The sequence below is a fragment of the Misgurnus anguillicaudatus genome, unplaced genomic scaffold, assembly GCF_027580225.2.
Source record: "Misgurnus anguillicaudatus unplaced genomic scaffold, ASM2758022v2 HiC_scaffold_26, whole genome shotgun sequence".
NCBI classification, from domain to species: Eukaryota; Metazoa; Chordata; class Actinopteri; order Cypriniformes; family Cobitidae; genus Misgurnus; species Misgurnus anguillicaudatus.
In genome coordinates this window covers 5214288-5236428 of record NW_027395276.1, presented here as the reverse complement: position 1 = coordinate 5236428, position 22141 = coordinate 5214288, and the positions used below count along the sequence as shown (strand labels likewise).

General features: G+C 38.0%; 2 protein-coding genes across 6 annotated transcripts; one reads left to right on the top strand and one right to left on the bottom strand.

Moving 5' to 3' along the window:
• Positions 1 to 1179: 1179 nt before the first annotated feature.
• On the bottom strand, positions 1180 to 7446 carry LOC141349246 (E3 ubiquitin/ISG15 ligase TRIM25-like). Of its 2 annotated transcripts, none has more exons than XM_073864503.1 (6): positions 6644 to 7446; positions 6356 to 6451; positions 6037 to 6270; positions 5734 to 5887; positions 5523 to 5582; positions 1180 to 2814 (listed from the first exon to the last, which is right to left on the bottom strand). In XM_073864503.1, the coding sequence occupies exons 1-6, from the start codon at positions 7232 to 7234 to the stop codon at positions 2300 to 2302; spliced, it is 1650 nt and encodes a 549-aa protein (XP_073720604.1). In that variant the 5' UTR covers positions 7235 to 7446; the 3' UTR covers positions 1180 to 2299. The 2 variants fall into 2 exon arrangements, with proteins under 2 accessions (XP_073720604.1, XP_073720605.1); XM_073864504.1 differs by having other exon boundaries at positions 5523 to 5570.
• Positions 7447 to 8747: 1301 nt separating this feature from the next.
• LOC129443265 (uncharacterized) lies at positions 8748 to 20463 on the top strand. 4 transcript variants are annotated; one of them, XM_055203751.2, is made up of 5 exons: positions 8748 to 9360; positions 9627 to 9682; positions 10397 to 10426; positions 10780 to 10947; positions 15551 to 20463. In XM_055203751.2, exon 5 carries the CDS (start codon positions 15557 to 15559, stop codon positions 18332 to 18334), a length of 2778 nt encoding a protein of 925 aa, XP_055059726.2. In that variant the 5' UTR covers positions 8748 to 9360; positions 9627 to 9682; positions 10397 to 10426; positions 10780 to 10947; positions 15551 to 15556; the 3' UTR covers positions 18335 to 20463. The 4 variants fall into 4 exon arrangements, with proteins under 4 accessions (XP_055059726.2, XP_055059728.2, XP_055059731.2 ...); XM_055203753.2 differs by having other exon boundaries at positions 10397 to 10430; XM_055203756.2 differs by lacking the exon at positions 10397 to 10426 and having other exon boundaries at positions 10869 to 10947.
• The last annotated feature ends 1678 nt before the right edge of the window (positions 20464 to 22141 follow it).

Sequence of the window (22141 nt, the reverse complement as noted above, 5' to 3'; positions counted from 1 at the left end):
TAACTAGAAAGCCGTATAGGCATTAAATTAACGAAATTAAAAAAACAGGTAGGGGAGAGTGGGGTGAGTTGTGCCAGTTTTTACTCAAAGTGACTTTAAAGTGAGGCCATGACAGTAATGCCTTCAACTTAAGGATGTACATACAGTTGAAAGATAAAGTATGTGTGGGCTTACTTGGATTTCTTCATAAATTGGTCATAAAATGTGTTCTGATCTTCATCTAAGTCACAAAAATAGAGAAACACAGTCTGCTTAAACTGATACCGCACAAACATTATACGTTTTCATGTTTTTATTGAACACAACACGTAAACATTCATTGTGCCGGTGATTTCTGAAGTAAAACAGAACATTTTAATGTTATGAACTGTAATGCTATATTAAAGCAAGACAAATTCAATACACAATAACTCATTTAAGGTTTATTTAGATATTGTCACTCTATTAAACTGTTGGAATAAGTCATATTTTGTAGTTTTTGGAAAACAACTTAAATACACAATATGTGATATTTCTGAATAATTTCAGGCAAAGTGGCTTTGGCAATAGATGCCTGTTGACATACACAGAACCTGTCTGTCAATTATGTACAGTAATATATAAGAATAAAGTGACTAGACTAATTTCTAAACATCCTATTGTGACTTGGCCACTTAAAAACTTAATAAAACTTCTCTTTAATAACATAGTGCAAACTCAAAACTGAAATCAGTGTTAGCTAAATAAAACAAATGGTAGGCCTAAGTCAAACAATGATGAAGCATGTCCATTTCCTCACTTCTCCAGATTATCCTCTGTGAGTATGTAAGTCTAGGTGGTCTGGATCTGGCCTACTATTTAACATCCCACGTGTCAATAGTACAGGGGAACATAAACTTATGCTGTCTTATGGCTGTACCACCAAGTTTTTGGGGTGTGGGTAGTTTCTTGAGCACATCACCTCTGGCACAACTTAACCCAGGCCCTTTGGCACAAATCACCTCAGACCTACAAGTCTGAACAATTAGCATGATCCAGCAGTTAAGAGCTAACATTATGCTAACTGTGTAGACTCATTGTGTAGCCTGCTTAAGCACTAAAACATGTGTGAAATTTTTTCGAACCTATCTTTAATTGTTTAGACACTACACTTAAAAAACTTTATCCTAAAAATGTTACTTTGAAAGGAAAACACAAAAGTTGTTTGTTTGAAATCTTTGCAAATTTATTAAAAAGGAAAAAAATCACATGTACGTATTATGTCTTTATGTAATCTGAATAAATCATACAAGGTGTATGTAAAAATGTCCAAGGCAAAACTGAACAAGAGCTTTACAGTCTTGAAAAACAATTGACAAGATCTAAGAGGTTGAAGGGGGTAAAAGTTAACAGGTTAAATGTATTCTGGACAAAAGAACTTGATATCCTTCCAAACATGAAATCATCTGCAGCTATTTTCAGTTGAAGGCCTCAAAACAGGCACGTAATTAACTGTTTAAACTTTAATTCTGCCTTAATGCCACATAATATCTGAAGTTAGCCATTGTTTGATTGAAGGCGGAGTCCATGATGTTTGAAAGCCAATGTTGATATTTGAAATCACCTAAACAAACACGCCCCTACCCCAATAGAATCCGGACCTTCTGTTGATAGACCCGCCCCACACATACGCAACCCGGCATTTGATTTGATTGGCTATAAGTGTGTTTTGGTAGTCGGCCCGTCTCCTTTCCCAACGCGTTTTTCAAACATCGTGGACTCCGCCTTTAAAGGCTTTTTATACGTTTATCAGGAGTGCCTCATTTTTCTTTTTTCTTAATGTTATTATATTATAGGCCCATTTTTGAAGAGCACCCTGGATTGTTTATACATTATTTATATTTTTTGACCCAGAGAAGCATTCCTTTTTCTTCTTTTTTCTAATATCTGAAGTTATTTTGTATTTTTTATGAATATAAAAACACGCTGGATGTATTTTTATGAAAATTATTAAGCCAGTTGATTGTAAGTTTTGTGTAAATAAGAAAAAGTAGAAATAGAAATTCTGTGTAAATTTGTGTAAGGAGGACTGATGATTTCTACCCAAAAGCACAGAAATTTGTCTAAGATGTTGCATTTCAATGTGTTTTAAAGTTAGACAGACAACCTAGACAGAAAAATATCAAAGCTATAAGAATGAAATATATTACGTATAGACTATAAATGATCATTTGTCTTTTGATTTGTTAAATTATATAAACTGGTTTAGGTGACACTTATATACTAATATATATATATATATATATATATAAACACTAGTGAACATTAATCATTTATAATGTTAGATATGACATAGTTTCACTGTTGAGCTGTTATACAAGTAAAACCCAGGATAGAGAGGTTTAGTGAATGTGGTGTTGACTCTGTGGATGAGGGTCATTGTGTCAGAGACGCTGTAGAAGGACAGAGATCCTGAACTGTGATCCACATAAACTCCTATTTTACTGGACACTACTGGGAGATCTGTCTCTATATTATTGTGAACAAATGAACATCCAGAGGGACAACAGAACAAACTCCAGGACTGATCATTACGTCCAAATAAAGACTCAAGACCTTTTCCCTTCCTGCTGATGCTCTTATATGACACTGATATAAACACACAACTACTCCACTCAATCTCCCAGTAACAGCGTCCACACAAACTCTCTTTACACAACACCTGAACCCAACCATCAAATCTGTCTGGATGATCAGGATACGGCTGATCTGTGTCAGTGCCAGTAGCCGCTGTGTTCTCCTCAGACAGACGGATCCACCTGTGTGCTGTGTTTGGGTCTAGAGAGAGCCTGAAATCTGAGGAAGATAAAAACATCATATTTTAATGTACATTAGTTTATAATATTTGTTCATTTGAGTGTAAAGGTCAGGTTAGTGTATATACAGTATTTATACAACAGTTCTTTCTGGTTCTCGAATCTGATTGGCTAAGAGCTATGCGATATTGTACTGATAACGGCACAGTAACCGCTTCACCTTTCGTATCATTCTGCCACCTAGTGAATGGAGGTCCTTTAAACAGGCTCATCTCTGAATGGTAAAACTGCACGCACACACGGACACACACAAACGCGTTGTTTTTAATCACTCTCCGTGTGTCTCATTAGTTTACTAGCTCGTGAATCAGTGTGTGAATCCCAATCGGAAGTTATTATTCTGTCAAAGATCAGCGCTCTTGGATGTTACGTTAAAGTTAATGGGAGTAATGTCTTGTCACATCGTGTGGACGATTAACACTTGGAAAGAGGAATATAAACACTCATTTTTTTCTGGAGCTATAACTCTTATCAGAACACGAAAACACCGTGGAACTGCAGGTAAGCACCGCAGCTTTTAAATGTGGACATTGATCATTTACTTTATCGTGACGTGACTATTAAAACATGTTATGAGATATTGCCACTGATATATTTATAAGCAGCATGCAAAAACATCTCTCTGACACTTATAAAAAACAGTTTTATATAGTACTGACAAGAGCGAAGTCTAATAATAAGCGAGTGCTCGTATCGCGTTAAGATGAAATGGTAAAGCAATAGTAACATTATATAAGTATAGTTTTATTAACTTTTACCTCGCGCCAAAACAATAACAACACAAAAGACACTAAATATGAATAAGAAAACAAGTAATAGTTTGATCATGACACCAAATACTGCTGATTTGATCTCATTTTGACCATCATAAACAAACAAGGCCAACATGAGAATCCCTGTCAGAGATGTAGCCCAGAGAGGGCGGTGGTCAGCGGGGTGAGTGAACACTGGCGTCCGCTCATGCTTTGGTTCTCATTCGTACCGAATCTCACTAAGCAAACGTTCAAACAGGCGCTATCTTTACTAATCAACTGCAGATTTAAATATAATACATATACATTCTCGACTGAACTAATCTTAAAACTACACTTTGTGACCAAGAAACGTTAATATAAAGAAACGGCTTTTCCGTCCATTGAGTTGTTATGAGCTTCAAAGCAGCCGAAAGTGTTACCTGTCATTCTGGCCGCCCTCAAATCCGTGGCGGAAGAAGTAGTTCTCAAACAAAGAGGCTTTTAAAATAACTCCGTTGTTGTTTTCTAGTTTTCGTTTTTCAAACGTGTGCCGTCGAACTGTTGTATAAAAGCAATATCGCTCTCGGAGTCGTGTGATATAGCTCTATATCATCACGGCTGTGATTGACTCCGGCCTCGTGCCTCTGGCCTAATCACAGCCGTGATGATATAGAGCTATATCACACGACTCCGAGAGCGATATTGCTTAACTATACACTGATCATTAAACGAGATGACGTGAATAACATTGATTATATTATTACAGTCAGATATATTAGACAACAAGTCAACAGTCAGTTCTTCAGTTTCATCTGTTAGAAGAAGAAAAGATCTGAACGACTCTGACAAGAGGAAAATAGTGATGATAGACGACTGGATCACAAAACATCAAGACTTGTGTGGTGTTTCAGGTATGCAGTGCTTTGAAGCGGACAAAAGTGATGCAAACAAGAACAAGCAGTGAAGCATCATCAGGGTCATCATGAAGGTTTATTGATGTACGTGTGAAGTGAGATAAAGTCAAGACGCTGAACATTACACTGACCAATGAGAGTCCTGACATTCATGTATATTAATCTTTGTTGTGTTCATCACTTTTATGAGTCGCTTTGGATGAAAGTGTTTGATAAATGTAATGTACTTTGACGTAGACCTAAAGATTGATGCAGATCTCACACCAGGGGTGTAAAGTGTATCATTATTCTCGAATAATTCAACAGCATGTCGTCAATTATTCCTTACATAATGTGTAATAGTGTATTATATTATCTTATTACACGGCTCTCTGGAATGCTTGATTCTGATTGGTCAGTTGAGACATTTGCAGGTTCGTTCTTTTCAAATAATAACCGCTCCAAAGTAATAACGCATAGCCGGTACTACTTGTACGAGTAAAATCGCTCTGCGCCAATAAAGATCAATAAAGATTACTGTTTGGCGCAATCTTGTGACAAACACTCGACAACCACGACAAGACACAGAGAGCTTACTGAGACTGAACTTGACAAAATAGAGCATGACAGCTACGAAGCCAACACACAAAAAAATACAGAATGGGCAGTAAAACTTCTCAAAGAAAGAATGGAGACAGACAAGTATGAAGCAGAGGATCTTAATAAGGTATTACGATCATTTTATGCATCTGTGCAAAGTTTCGCGGAAGGATAAAAATGTTAATTTAAAACAAATATGCCAATAAAATGTTTAAAATTCATATTCATGTCCAGTTTTTTTCTTATGTGGCAAGTAGCCGTGTAATAAGCGGGATAATGTAGAGGCAGCCGGTAGTTATTGGGAAATAAGCCCCTTCAGTGTGATACAAGACCCTCCGCTTCGCATCAGGTCCTGATCACACTGTCGGGGCTTATTTCCCGATAACTATCGGCTGCCTCTACATTATCACTTACTTAATGTAATGAATGAGAAATAATAATAATTATAAAATGTGTCTTACACTTTAGGAACTCCGCTCTGATCTTGGGTTCATCTGTGGGAATCATTTCTAAAAATGATACTAAAGAAAATTAGGTGACATCATCAGATTCAATCTCATATAAAATCATCATCATTTTAATCTGCTCTGTATTTCTTCTGTTATATTTGATGTTACTGTAAGAGTCATTTCTGAGAGTAAATCACAGTCTTAGTTTGAGATGTTTCTTTACCTTTCTTAGATATCTTTTCAATCTCTTCTTTACAGAAATCCTCCATCTTTTCTTTCAGTTTAGTGACAGATTTCATCACATCATCAAAAGAGAGAAGAGAAGAGACAGTGATGTTGTCTGAAGATCCAGAAGATGAAGAGAGAGACTGAAAACTCTACATGAACACAACACAAAAACATCAAACCTACAATACACAACAATCAGATTTGTGTTGATTTAGACATGAATAAAACTCAATCCTATCAGATTAAAGTCAAGATGTATTTATTGTAATGTATGTTGTAGTGTACAGTGTTGAGTTACCTGAAGGAAACTGATGTGATCTTTTGTTTGTGAAAGTTTCTCCATCTCATCATTTCTCCTCCTCAGATCATCAATCTCCTGCTTCAGTTTCTTCAAGAGATCTTCAGCTCGACTCACTGCAGTCTTTTCCTGATCTCTGATCAGTTGTATCACCTCAGATCGTCTTCTCTCAATGGATCGGATCAGTTGAGTAAAGATCCTCTCGGTGTCGTCCACTGCTGTCTGTGCAGAGATCTGTTAACACACACAGAGAGAAACATTCAACTCAATCTCAAACACTTCTTTCAGTATTTATGTTTCTCTATTCATCAAAACTCACCGTGTGAATCTTCACAGACTCTCTTAGATCCTGAAGCTTCTTCTCTTTCTCCTGGATTCTCTGATGGAGTTTTCTCTGCTTGTCCTCCAGTAATCTCTATTCAACAGATTCATAACAAATAACTCAACTGGTCAGGTAAGGTTTGAGTGAGTAATCTTCTAAACTAATTTATTGTTTTACAGTCAAGCTGTCATTTCTTCTGCTCTTGTGCGCCCTCATGTGGCCGCGCGGCACTAATCAGTCGCTTCACTTCTGCTTTATATTTATATTTCATATATTTGTTCATACCTGTTTCTCAGTTCTCTCTGCTGCAGCTGATACAGTGTCGTGATTTTTATGTTCATCCATCGCACACAGATAACAAATACATCTCTGATCAGCGCGACAGTAAACCTCGATGAGTTTGTCATGTTGAGAGCAGATCATCTCCTGAAGTCTTCCTGTCACATCAATCACTTTGTGTTTCTTTCCTGTCCGAAAAGCTTCATGTTGTTTAAAGTGAGTTTGACAGTAAGATTCAAGACACACCAGACAGGACTTGATAGCTTTGTATTTTCTCTCAGTACAGACGTCACACTTCACATCTTCAGGTCCAGCAAAACTGAGAGCAGATCGATCAGTCTGAAGTTTTGTCTTCTTCAGCATCTCCACCATTTGCGCAAACACCACATTTTTATATAAATCAGGTCTTGTATTGAAGGTCTGTCTGCATTGAGGGCAGCTGTAGTTTCTCTTCTGATCATCTTGATTCCAGTACTTTGTAATACAGCTCATACAGTAACTGTGTCCACAGGGAATGGTCACTGGATCCTTCAGTAAATCCAGACAGATTGAACAGATGAACTGATCCTCAGACACTGAAAGAGTCGCTTCCGCCATTTTAACAGACTGCACAAATACAGTCAAAAACGAGCGCTTCAGTAGTTTCGGTTTCTCAAATGTTTCCGTGTTTGAGAAACTCAGGCATATCGTTACAAAGATTCTGAAATCGATTTTAACTAATTCTCACTGTATTTTCCTTCAAATTGTTACTGATACTACTTTAATGTGTATCTCATGGTTTCCCTGACATATAATGATAACATATGTAACGGAATGAGTTTTGGGAACTACAAATCCCATCAGCCTTAGCGCTATAAAAGGAAGTGATGAGCTTCGCTTTCGCTTCCTCCCTTTAATGTTGCCAGGTTTGTGGTTTCATGCACAATTGGGCTATTTTGGAAATACAATTGCGGGAAAAATTTCGGAGCTGCCGGTTGCGGTTTTTTTGGGGGGGCTAGTTTTATAATGTGCCGCGGCAGCGAAAATGTTTATCTGTAGACTTATAAAATGAACGTTCTTTATTTTCCTAATGTGCAACAATCACATAAACAATACCTGTCAACCCAAGGACCTGTGCAGCGTCAGAAGTCCGTGAGTGGAGGGGCGCGTTTTGCTCTTAATATCACGTCAGAAATAAGAAATTACCTTACGTGAGGAGTTACGTCTATACTGAGAGTTTTGAGGAAGCGGTAAATCCTAATCTGCATATTTGTTTGTTCGTTTATTTATATCTTAACGTCATGCAGCTTCCAGGTCTAAATTCATGGAGAGAACTGGTTAATCAATCCACACATAAGTTAATCACAAGACTCTGTGCCACGCTAAAGTCCGCAGGTAAAGCAATAAACAAGTATGAACAATGTCAGGTAGGCTAAATCATGTAAAAACACCGTGAATCAGGACAACAGTGAATCTGAGAGACGAGGAGAGAAGGTAAAAAGTCAGCCGGGTTATTTCTTTAACACATATGCCTAAAAGCTTTTGTAATGGTGAAGGATCGGAAAGAATCGGAGAGAAAATGTTCTTGTTTTTTGTTTATTCATATATATTGATCATATTTTAAAGAGTTTATCATGCAAAATACTTCTAAAATATCCATCTATTATTCATTCATTCATCCATCCATACATACACACATACAATCCATACGTTTTTGGACATTAAAGACAACATTTCTCTGTTTGCTGTGGAGGTAAGACATTTGTAAGATGTACAAAATGTTTTTTATTAACCTTGGATTAGGCACATAGATGCTTTATTAACAAACAACAGTCTTTCATCCTGATTAATGAGTGTTGTCATCAAATGCAAGACTCAGACTGCAGAAACAATGGATCAAACTGATACTACACATTCTCTGCTTTTCATGTGTGAACAATTAATGCATCAGGACACAGATTATCAATTACCCTTGTTAGAAAATGGTCTGAACATGATCACATTAGATAAAAGTTAAATACAAACCTGTTAATCATGAGTTGGTGAATTGTGTATGTTAAAACCGATGAAACATACAATGTGACAGTCTGTACTTTTGTCTCATATTCACCCTTTAATGTTAAGTTTCATGACTCCACAGCAAACAGAGCAATTTTGCCTATATTGTCCCAATAGCCTAGACTACTTATGTAGCCTACAGTTATAAACATCTAAGTGTATTTAACTGTGTTATTTTGTGACACCTAAATATGAACTAAAATGTGCTAAAATGTATTTTATTTAGATATTTACGTACCATATGAACCCATCTTTGTATAATCTTTTCAAGTTATTTAAAAAAATTAAATACAGAGATATGTTAAAAGGGCAGAGTTCATATGCTGTCTCAAAATAGCATGGTTGGGCACACTTAGATGTTCTTAAGATAATCTTATGAGGTGCTCAAGTAGAATTTTTTGTGTATTTAGTACGGAATAGTGTGTGAAAATAGAGCCCTTTAAGTGCATTATGAAAATAATTACCTGGAAAGTAGATTAAAAGCAACAGTAAGAGTTTATTTTACAGCCTTTTGTTTTAATCCAGCAGTTTCAACTGTGATTGGACAAATGTAAAAATTGGGCTAGTTTTATTTCCTTTTGGGCGGGTTATGTTGTCATTGGGCTGGAAATTTTTCTTGGACCTGGCAACCCTTCCTCCCTTGGTTTTTCCACTAATCCACGAAGGGTAGCAACGGCAGATTTAAGGTATGGCATTGTGATATTAAATGGGTAATTTTTAGTATTCTCTGTCTCTTTGTTTGGTTATTGAATAGAATACGCAATAGCTTTATGTATTCTGTAATGGCAATAGACCAGCAGGTGTTTGTCTGCAGTTGTATATTAAATACTAATGCAGCAGTGTTGAGTGTCAAACATATGAGGCATCGTTTGACAGGTTTATTTGTTGAGTAACACAAAACCATGGGTATTTATCATGCATTATATTTATATTATCTTATTTATTGTTTTAGTATCAGGGACAGGCTGGTTGCCTGAGTGTCACAAACCAAGATAACGGATGGTAGAGGTATTGTTTACTTTATTATTTTTAATGGGCTTATAAAATTTTATTTGTTTTTATGATTTTAATATGGATTTTGAATGTTTCATTTTGTTTGTTTGCTTTGGAATATGGGGCTTTGTTTCTTTAAATTGGCCAGGATAAGAACTAAGGACACATGAACTAATGAACAGTTATTTATGGTTGATCCCAGCAAACACAGAACGTTACCCTAAGGTTCGTTTTTGGTTATCTTTTTTTGGGAACCAAATAATAACGTCCTGAGAACGTTCTTTTTAGGTTTTATTTTTTGCAACCATAAAATAACGTTTCCATAACGTTGCAGGGTGGTTATTTTTAAATAACCTACAAATAACTTATATAGAATGTTCTCTAATGGTTATTTTTTGGAACCATAAAATAACATTCCCAACGTTGTAGGGTGGTTGTTTTTAAATAACCTGAAAATAACTTATACAGAAGGTTCTATAATGTTTTTTTTTTTTTTTTTTTTTTGAGGAAATCAAGTGAAAGCCTTATTAAACTCATTATTCCTTAAGTGTGCACGTCTGGTATGCGCGTGCTCCTCTGCAGTCCTTTTAACGTAATTTATTTATATAACAAGCAAAAACAACAAGAGATAGATTTGTTTATTAATTTATTGTTTTATTCCTCCTTATATGGTAATGTGTTTTACTTATTTTAGATAGATATGATAAAAACACTTTTTTTTACTTTCAGTGCGTGCACGGAGCCGCAGCAACGCGCACTGTAGGTCATTGAACTGTTTTTGCTCCATGTCAACTTTCATAGTCCCAGCAAACAATTTTTGGTTTCCAAAACGTTCCCCTAACGTTAGCTTTTGGTTCCCATAACGTTTATTTTTAAGGTTTGTTTTTAGTTAGCCAGGAAAGTTTTCTTTACAATAGAACGTTATTTTTAGGTTAGTTTTACTTTCCTGGGTAATCAAAAACAAGCCTTAAAAATAACATTATGGGAACCAAAAACTAACCTTAGGACAACGTTTTGGGAAACAGAACTTGTTAGCTGGGATTTATCGTGTTTATTTATGTACTTCAGTTGCATTACCAATGTTAATAATTGTTTGGTTCTTTCCGTTGTAGATTTCGGTTTGACCCATCGGTGGCTGTGGGGTTAATTGCCTTCACTGGTGGATGATGGTTCGGTCATCTTATTTCTCTTCTCTCTCTAGGTCTGCAGTGTGATTTGCTGCAAGTGGACTGCAGTGCGAGCACTTTTGTCTGTATACCACTTTGTCTTCACAAAAATAGGTAACCTGTGGCCATCCAGGGGTTGTTTTGTGTTCTTTTATTTTCATTTGATTCTTTTCTCCTTTTGTGGGTATTTGCATTGAAGATTTGTTGCTACATTCTTATGTTTCTATTTTTATTATGATTGAATAAAATTTTTTTGATTTATTAAAGCTTCACCACCACCACCTTTTGCCTGATCATTTACTACATCTATGAGTTACCTTTTATAGGCATAGCTTGACATTTGAGCTTGGGTGGGCCAAACAGGTATATCATAGAAACTATATCGGACCATGTGCTATGATTTTTACCGCAAACTAGATAATTAAAATTAATAACATTTTTGTTGACTACATTAAAATATAAGCCTGATTGTTAGATAAAAAATAAACATGATAATGGTTTACAAAGGTTTTTGTAACTGTAGCACACAGTTAAAAGAATGAGCACCATTTTTAATAATAATTAGGGCCGGGACTTTAACGCGTTAATTAAGATTAATTAATTACACAAAAATAACGCGTTAAACATTTTTAACGCATTTTAATCGCACTTATTTTTGCACCGCGGAACATTTCTCATGAGTTTCGGCGGACCGTTTATACTGGAGCACCAACTAGCGTTCATGACTTTAGACCACAACAAACCACAGTGAACGTGAACGAAGAGGCTGATGAGATCGCTTTGGTTGGCCCCGTGGATGGGAATTTTTTTTTATAAAAACGAACGGATGTAAGCGTTGATAAGAGCATGGTTGTGTGTAAGCTATGCAACAAGGAATTCACATATCACCGCAGCACATCGAGCCTCAAGTATCAATGCAAAACATAAGTTACAGCAGCTAGCGAGGACATTAGCCCGACTCCGGGTACAACGACTTGGTTGAACAAAAATAAACAATATTTTGTTGCTTAAGCTTATGTATTCAGTCTTATGTTGTTAAGATTTTCTATTATAATATCCAGATCTTCACGATTATCTGCTACATGTTTCATTTGAGACAGGTCTGGAAGAGTGCTAATAAAGCTATCTTTAGTGGTGGAAATTATTGTTCTGGCTAATCTGTAGCATGTTGTAGACTGAGCGGTCCTATCTAGTAGTATTGTGTATGACACAAGGCAATGGTCTGAAACGGCATCGTTCTGGGTTTATATTTCGATGTCATTAATATTGAGTCCGAGTGACAGAATTAAGTCTAATGTGTGATTACGAGTATGCGTGGGCCCTGACATGTTTTGTTTAATGCCGAGAGAATTTAGAACATCCATAAACGCACGTCCTAATGCATCTTTTGGATTATCCACATGGATATTAAAATCACCAACGATCAGAGCTTTATCTACAGTGACTGTAAGGTCAGATAGGAAGTCGGCTATTTCTTTAAGAAAATCTGTGTGGTGGCCCGGAGGCCTATATATGGTAGCTAAAATGAACGAAAGCCGTTTGTTGTTACGATCAGTTATTTCCATATTTAACAGTATTATTTCAAACGAATTAAATTTTAGGTTGGATTTATGGTTTACTTTGAATATTTTATTGTATATTGTAGCTACACCACCCCCTTTCCCTTTTAGACGAGGAGCGTGTTTATAATAATAGTCTTTATAGGTTTAATGCCCATCTGCACTACTTCCTAAACTTCAGCCAGCTCCTTGTTTCCTGTCTGCCATTATCGGACAAACTGATTAATCCAGGTGTGCCTGACCTCAGTAGTCACAACAACAAAAATCAGACACACCTGGATTAATCAGTTTGTCCAATAATGGCAGACAGGAAATAAGGACCTGGCTGAAGTTCAGGAAGTAGTGTAGCTGGGCATAAAGGCTATTCAATTTAAAATACGCTATAAATAAAAGTATAACCTATATTGCTTTTCTTTGTTTGTTTTAAAATGTATTCTCTAAAAATATTTTTTACTACTTCGCAGTTTGCATTTTTAACTTTAGGCTTGCATAAAGACCGCCTGACGGCACCGCAAATTGATTCCTTATTTTTGCCTATTAATTCCCGACCTGCAAATGACACATTAATATTATTTTACCCATTACATTAAATATTATGCATTTTACCCGCGGGTACCCGCCTGCCTTGTTGTTCCGTCTATAAACAGATCAGTCTCTCACAGTCTACCTCAGTTCAATATTACTAACGTCTTTCTCTTCCTATAGAAATAATGTTGCTTCTACTTCCAAGCAGATTAATACTATTGATGTCTTGCTGTCCCGTGTAAGTAGTATTCAGTATTTATCCTACCTTTTGGTTTTGGACAATTATCTTTATTTAATGTGAAACATAGTGTCAATTTGAGGCACAGCGCTTATATTTAGCATATATAAACTAATGGCCTGATAACTTGATGATATTAGGGCAGTGATTCCAAAAGGATGTCTAAAAAAAATCAAGTAATATGTTAAATAAAAAAATTTATTGCTTTTCTTGCCGCCCTGTGCTGTGCCCCTGTATTCACGCCAGTGAACATATAATGCTAAGTACACACCAAACGCGGGTCATCGTGTTACTCCCTCTAGATTACTCGCGGGATTTAACTTCGTGTCATGCGAAATTTTCGCTCGAGTTGAATATTTTCAACTTGGGCGAAGACGTGTTTGAGGCGAATAGCATGTTGTTGCGGCAATCGCGTCATTCGCGTGTCTTTGCATTGACTTTGTATCTAATCTACTCGTGCAAATCGTTGAATTCGCATCTGGTGTGAACCCACAATAAGATGATGACAACTTGAACCTTAAATTGTGGTCATACAGATAAAAGTAAAACAATATTTTAAACTGTAAATGGTGTAATTTTATTTGTGTACACTCACAATAAGAACAAAAGATTGTGCTTCTTTAATTCAATTCAATTTTTTAATTCAGTTTTATTTATATAGCGCTTTTCACAATTTGGTAATTGTATCAAAGCAGCTTTACATTAATAGAAGCAGTGAAAAGCACAGAAAATTGACAGATAGCACAACATAATACACAATAGCACAAGCAGCTAAATTTGCTGCGGCTATAAATCAACATTATAAGCGAACGTATTACTAATGTAACGTATAGAAGTTAAGCCCAAGAAGGCTGCCTCCCCGGGTTGAAAAACCCCCTAGGAGAAAAAAACCCCGGACTTTTTAGCCGGGGAAGGAAAAAAGTACTAGGGAGGAAAAACCCTTGGGAGATACATATATAAATACATTGAAAAGGATAAGGAGATTAAGCGGAGATTACGCGAGTTCTGCCGGTGGTCGTTGGTCAGGCATCAGTTGGGCATTAAAAAAATTTAAAAACATAATGTGCTTTCTGCTTCGTTGGTTTTGGAGCGAGTCAAAAAATCATATAGGTTAGGCTACTTTTTAATTTGTTTTGTTTATCTGATAATTATTCAAGTGAAACAAATTTCGTGTAGGCTTATGATAATTATGAAATTGTATTTATTTAAAAATAAGTGAACAATGCGAATCAAGGAAGGACTTTATTTCTCTATTTAAGACCGCCAGTCTGGCAGGGTAGGCATTAGGTAGCCTGATTTTGCCAGCTGCAGCCGTGGTTTTTGTTTAGAAGGGATATAGCAAACACTGAAAAGTTTAGGATTAGATTTGGAGGTAATATTAGCATGAAAACAGCGGCCCTTCTAGATGAGATACAGCTACAGCCTAATTCGCGTGAAATGTTGTGTTTAGGGTAAGGTTATTCGAAAAGGATTAGGATGAAACAGTGCTCATCCAGCAAGATTTCGTTTGGTGTATCCCTACTAGCCACAACCGCAGGCATGGCGGGCAGAATGCATATAGCAGAAACACTGAAGTGACGTTACTGAGCACCACGTTTTGTTGAATACACAGATACTATTAACAGATTAACAATTGTTTAACAAATCATCTTGCAAAGTAACGTTTTAAAATTTATGAAAACCTAAATTAATAACTTATTTTATTAAAAAAACTTTTACCACTGGGGGACCAGCCCCCGGCAAGCTCCATGCTCGTAGGTAACACATAGTTTACATTACTTTAAAATACATGAATTAATGAGGACTGTACTGAGGATTCTGTCTAAATGAATAGGTTAATAACATTTTTTGTCTTGTATAAGTTATCCCCTAAGCTTTTTTGTCCTACCATGAGTTGGTATCCCCTTACCCATATGTGTTGATGATTCTTCAAAAGTAGAACATAACATTAAAGCATTTATTAGATACAACTGCAAACTGATTATTAAATGAAAATGATTAAATTACACATGCATATTAAGTGAAAAGCATTGTATTAATTTGAAATTAATTTGAACATTTAATTCTCAGGCATGTTCTTCTTGGAATTTCTAAGAGGAAGTCACTGCTCTAGCTGAATCCTCAGAATTCATAACTAATTTTAAAATTTCATTGGATCTACACACACACACACACACATATATATATATATATATATATATATATATATATATATATATATATATATATATATATATATATATATATAATCAAAAAGTCAATGCTTGCTTGTTGTCTTAATTTGATTTACTATTTTATTCAAAATATCCTGCAACACATGTTGATTAGTACATTTATGTCCAATTTCCCTGAATCATATATATTTAGACTAATATTTAATGTAATGTCTTTACAGCTAATTATGAAAAGAAGGGAGGGGCCCAACACAAAGCCAGGTCTAGCCAGACAGCACCTCTTGGACAAGTACAGTGATCTACCATCTCCTGATTTGATCCAAAATGGACACATTCTCTTTCTTTATGTCACAGCAAAATCCAGCAACACTGCAACTGCAAGAGAAATAGTCAAATACATCCCAGAAATGACTGAAGAGCAGGCAAAAAATAAAGTGAAGGTACTTGTTGGAAAAACTTTTAAAAAATACAGAAAGCTAACTAATGAGCGAGAATACTGTCAGTTTGAAGGGATATGTAGCCAAAGGTTTTGTGAAAACTCCACTACCACTACAGTTTCCCATGCAAAGTCTCCAAAGTCTGCTGAACAACAAGTTCCAAAACTTCCTTTAAAGACAACACGCGTTACTAAAGCCAAATGTCCTACTTGTACCAGATATAAGGAGTCTCTGAAAAACATGAGGCAGAAAAATCTGCAGATGCAGAGAAGCAAGTACCTGGCAATTAAGAAACTCGAAGCACAGCAGAGAAAGAAGGGAACAATAAGGGTACTTAATCAGAAACTGAAAAGGAAAGAAAAGCAAATATCTAATTTGAAAAACCTGTTGAAATCACAGGATGCTAAAACCATCGCTAAATTAAAAAAACAATACAAAGTAAAAGCAAGATATCATATGCGCCTGAAGAAATCCCTTACACGCATGAAACGAGAGGTCAAATCAAATTCTGTTAACGATATGGATCGAAGATGCTGCGAGTTAGAAGAAAGAAGTATTTCGATGAACAGTGAGATTCATGATCTTCAGTTGAAAAACCACATTTTGGAAGAAAAAATCCAGGATTTGGAAAGTGAAAAAAAACTTACAAAAAAAGACGCAAAGTTATACTCAAATAAAATGCGTTTGATGGTGTTTGATGCAATATCCAATCAGGTGCCTACTGCTAACATCCAGAATTTGATTACAAAGTTTGGACTGCGCTTCAGCATAAGTTTAAGTGATGTGCCAAAAAGAGCTACTGTGGAAGCCATGACCAGAGAAATGGGGGCATTAAGTGACCTCCAGACTGCTGAAGCACTTTTAGCGAACACATACACAACCCTGGGCTTTGATGCAACCACACAGGAGGGAATCCACTTGAACAGCATACATTTCACCACCAAAGAGAACTGTTATGTTGTTGCTGTAGATGAACTTCCAGGAGGCTCTGCTGAGGATTACCAGATCCATATTTGTGACTCCATCAGTAACCTTGCCAGTGTCTACTGTCATTTTTTTGAGGCAGACTACCAAAACATTCTTCAACAAATGATAGGGAATATATCAAACACGCTCACTGACCGCTGTGCTGCCAATCATGCAGCCATTCGTTTAGTCTGTGCATCTTGGAACAAGTCCCTGAATGAGCTGAATTGCAACCTTCATCCTCTGGAAACAATCGCTTTAAAGACAAAGAGTGCTCTGAAGGAGATCGAGAAATCCATGGGGATTACTGGGAAAACCAAGGGGAAAGACTGCATTGGGGCCAACATTGTAGTTCAAATGAATAAGATGAGGTACATGGATGGCGAGGGTGACCCTCGTGGCTTTAAGGTCTTTCTGGATCAAAACAATCTTGCCCTTGGCCTCATACCACGCTACAGAGGTAATAGACTGCACATTCTTTTCCATATATGTGGGATATTCTCAAGTCATCATGCCACACTAAAGTCATATCTCTCTGGAGGAACATGCTGTGGAGGCCTGCGTGATAGCATACTGGAAGACTTCAACTCTACAGCCGGACAGGTTGAAATGCAAGTTCTGGGTTTGCTCGGGAAATTTCTGACTGGACCCTGGATGACCAAATTCTACACTGGTGCAGATGAGCAAACTGATTACATTAAATGTATTGAAATTATCAAAGAGACTGTGCAGAACCTGAAAGATCAACTAAGCTCACCTGCTGAATTCCTAACTCGCACAACAGACCTCTTTGGAAATCAGTTGAATGCTTCAGACAAAATCCTTGAGAAATTGCAACAACCACCAAAAGACAAAGTCATGTTCACTCAAATGATGGAAAGCTGTCTGAGAGCAGTCATTTTAGTACTTGAAAGACAATATCAACAATACTTTGTTGATACGTGGACAGTGACGGAGAAACTAAAACAAGAGACAGCCTCGGCAAGATCACATAACATGGACGCTGAAGAGCTGATGGGGATGTTTAGTGCGCTGAAGAAGAAAGCTCCAAATGCCACCATCTGCTACTTGTCCTGTAAAATGCGAGCACGGAAAAACAACACTGTGGATTATTTGGACAGTTTAGACAAGAAAAAACAAGAGTTAGTAATCAGAAAAGCAGTGAGGCTGGGGGTCATACAAAGAAGAAAGAGGAGGAAGAAGCAAGGAGAGCTACAGGAGGAATTGCAGAAACGTCAAGCCACAAATGAAAGGAAGAGAAGTGAACAAGAACGGAAAGTGTTAGAGAAAAAGTTTGAAGAATTAGGTGCAGACAAGATCGAGGAAGCATTTCCAGAACTCCCAGAAGAAAAAATGAGCTTGATCAAGGAGTTGTTGGCTGGCAGAGGGGTGGGGGCATTTATATGTCATGCGTGGGATTTGGGTGGCAGCAGGGTCATTTTCAATGGGAAAATTGAATCTTTCCATGCTAAAAAAAAGAAATACACTGTTGGCTATTGGGCCATGAGCGGAGAGGGGTATGAATTTGATGCACATGACACTGATGTGTCCATCTATGCGATGACAGCAGATGTCATCTTGGATGACTTGGTTGTACAATAGCCTGCAAAAAAATTATTCTGTAGCTGTGTCTCGTCCTCTAGAGGTTGCATACGTCATTGAGGCGGTTTCATTTCACAAGTGTAAGAAGGACTTCTGAAGATGACCTTCGAATGTGCTCTTCTTTCACAGGAATTCAGAGGATACATGAGGTGTATCCTTTGCTATTGCAGATAGCCCACAATTCTTTGTGTTGATGTCAACAACCGTTTAGTTGAAAAAAAATGTACATACAAATGAAGAGAGGCTCAAAGACGGACGTTTCCTGGTCTTGTGTCCAAAGATAGCATACGATAGTTTTCTGACAGTGTCAGAAGTTCAGCATGATCAACGCACAGTGTCTTTGCTGCTACGACCTGGTATTTGTTTACCACTAGCGCAAACTGGTGACGTTGCGCTAACGTGTGACGCAGCTGCCGAAGCTTCCGTGTCATGATCGTACAGTCTACATGCTTGTCGTACCCGAGTTTAAACGATCCATGTTGCACAGTGTGATAAGGTAATGATCTTATAGGAGGGCAAAAATCCTGCCGTGTATTCTGGGCTTAAGACAAGGCAGAAGCATACTACAGCAGATTTCTGTGGCAGTGGGCGGACCTACCATGCAAGCGGTAATCTGATTGGCTAGAGCTCACCTTGAGATCTTGATTAATAATCGTTATCTCACGGATGTGACACAATTACGGAGTGTGCTTTAAAATGACCAAAAACATGCAAGACTCCCCAAATATTTTAGATGTCTCCATATATAAAACACCTGATTCAGTTCATCAGCTTGTTAGGGTGTTAATTAAGGAAACGTTTCAAACTTTCTGGAGGGAGCTTGATGAGTGGAATCAGGTGTTTCATTTAAGGAGACATCTAAAACATTCTGGGGGGAGGACTAGAGTTAAGAACCACTGGCCCATGTAATGTTTTTTTTTTATGGGACTTAGGCCTTGTCCACACGGACACGGGTATTTTTTATAAACGTGACTTTTGCGCGGTTCGGCCTTTCGTCCACACGGAAACGCAGAATGACGTCACTCAAACCGAACATTTTAGAAAACCCCTCCCGGGGTTGAGTATTTAAAAAAAATGCCAGTTGGGGTGTTGTCGTATAGACAATAAAACCAGGGGTTTTTGCCTTGCGACGTCACTTTTGTTAGGCTTCTGATTGGCCAAGGTGGCTTTACGATTTGCGTTATATCACCGCCTGTTGGTTTGGCATGCTCTTGACAGCGCACAATCACGTGTTTTTGCTTGTTTATGTGGGCGGAGATTTCTTTTAAACTGAGCATTTCACGAGTTCGCATTAACATGTAATCGATAGGGAATGAGATAAAGCATATTTGGCGTGCTGTCCGAGGAGAGGGCTCCGAGCTCGGAATTTTAGCCCGAACCCAGAGTACTCCCCTCTCTTTAACTGTGATGAATGAATCTAGATGAGAGTGAGGTGATGGGGTGGAGGAGGGATGCTGCAAAAAATCTGTCACGGGACAGAGGTGAGGGACTGCCATTTATAGGCACCTCTTTGCACTGATTGGTTGGATCACATGACCATGCTCCTCCCGAACTTAGTTAAATAAACTTCATTTCACGAGTTCGCATTAACATGTAATCGATAGGGAATGAGATAAAGCATATTTGGCGTGCTGTCCGAGGAGAGGGCTCCGAGCTCGGAATTTTAGCCCGAACCCAGAGTACTCCCCAAAAATGCCACATAAATGACAGACAGCAGCCAGAAAAAACATCCCCAAAAAGTGTAAGCGTAAAGACCTATAGAAAGCGGTGGGAAAAAACTAGTGGTTTGACTGGGAGGGCTCTCGCAGCATCCGACGGGGGCATTGTCTGAGATGCTCGCAGCATCGGACGGGAAAGCCCCTCCAGCAGTCAAACGGGGAGCGCATTTGCGAACTAGAACAAGATGCAGAATTAAACGAGTTAAGGCCAATTCACTGGAAGGCCGCTGCAGTGTCCAACGAGAGCTTTGGTTGAGATGCTAGCAGCATCGAACGAGACGTCTCCACATGCAGAGGGGAAATGCTGGTGAGGACGGTGAGAAATTTAATAAGCAAGACAAGCAAAATTCAAATTAGGCGTTTGACCGGGAAGACCCTCGCAGCATCTGACGGGGGCTTTGGCTGAGGTGCTCACGGCATCAGACGGGAAGTTCCTGCCAGCAGTCAAACGGGGATGCTTTACGATACATTTTTTTAAATAAGCAAAATTAAGCGTCCAACCGGGAGGACCCTCGCTGCATCCGAAGGGAGCTTGAGCGAAGATGCTCGCTGCATCGGATGGGTAGGTCCCGCCTGTATTAAAAAGGAAATGCTTGATATAAGGTTTAAAAAGCAAAAATTTTGGTGTTCGACCGGGAGAACCCTCGCAGCGTCCGAAGGGAGCTTTAACGGAGATACTCACAGCATCGAACGGGTAGGTCCCGCCTGCAGTCAAACAGGAAGGCTCTAGAATAGGGTTAAAAAGGCAAAAATTTGGTGTCCGACCAGGAGGACCCTCGCAGCATCCAGAGGGAGCTTTTGCGGAGATGCTCACAGCATTGGATGGGTAGGTCCTGTTGCAAATTCAACATGAAAATATAAAGGTAAGAAAATTATGAGTGATGGGGCTCGACCAGCGATTTGAAGGGGCGAAACTTAAATTGGTGAAAGAAAATCCCGCACTGCCTACAAACGGGGAGCCCATACAACGACGTGCACGGTAGAGTGCAACTGTGTGTGAAAAAAAAATGCTGGGAAAAAATATATACGAATACTGTACATACAGTGTATTCTCGCAAGTATAAACGCACGCAGATAAATATACATATAATTATTTATTCATTTTAATGAATGTGCAGGTGAAGCAAATAAAACAAACTAGGCGTACACGAGATTTTCTGATATGCAAGTGGTTGAATCTAATGTAGAATTTGAATGATTCTGACATCCGGCAACTGAGGGCCTAAGTTTGTTGATTAGAGAGGCCGTTTGGAGCGGGAGTGGTTGGGGCACTGATGCTGAATGAATTATCTGAATGAAAATTTAATTGCTTGGATATCAGACTGGATTAAAACAAATCTTACCAAAATCTTGTAGCCAATTAAATTCGGTTGTCGATGAAAAAAGGATCAAAACAAGTTTCGACCAGGATCGTCTGTACTGCAGGTAATTTAGTAGCGAATTATATAATTGGATGGGGTTCGGTAAACTGAAAATAGAAAGTGCCCCTTCTTAAATTTGAAAGTCTTACTTTGTTTGAAGAAAAACGAGATTGTATCAAGGTTTTAGAACTTTTTAATCAGAAGTTGTAGGGTAGATGACTGGACTGAAATTTTAGATGACTGCAAATCCTGAACAGTGAAAAAAGCAAAAAACACAAAATGAACACTGCGTCCAGCGTGCGGGCAGTATGGATGGAGTGGTAGAGGGAGTGGTGACCGAGCCGAAAGGCGGAAAGGCACCTAGACATTAAGTCAATTGTAATGGGCGGCATGGAGTTTGGGCGAATGGGCTTATTTCTAAATATAGTTTTGATGACGGGTGAGAGTTTTAGAGTTGTTTATAGCTGATGAAGGTTTGCCGAAGATTAGATTATAAAAATTAATGCCACTTAATTAGCCTGAATGACTTAACTGTTGAATAAATGAGATGCCCAACAAAGAAAAATCCGGAAACGGAGCTGAAATGCCCATGGCATCGGAGAGGTAGACCCCATATGCAGTCGAAACAAGAGTGCATATATTAAAAGGCGTGAATTTTTTGGAGCAAAACTGGGCATCGAATTTAAGTGTTTGACAGGGAGGACCCTTGCAGCGTCTGCGGGAGCTTT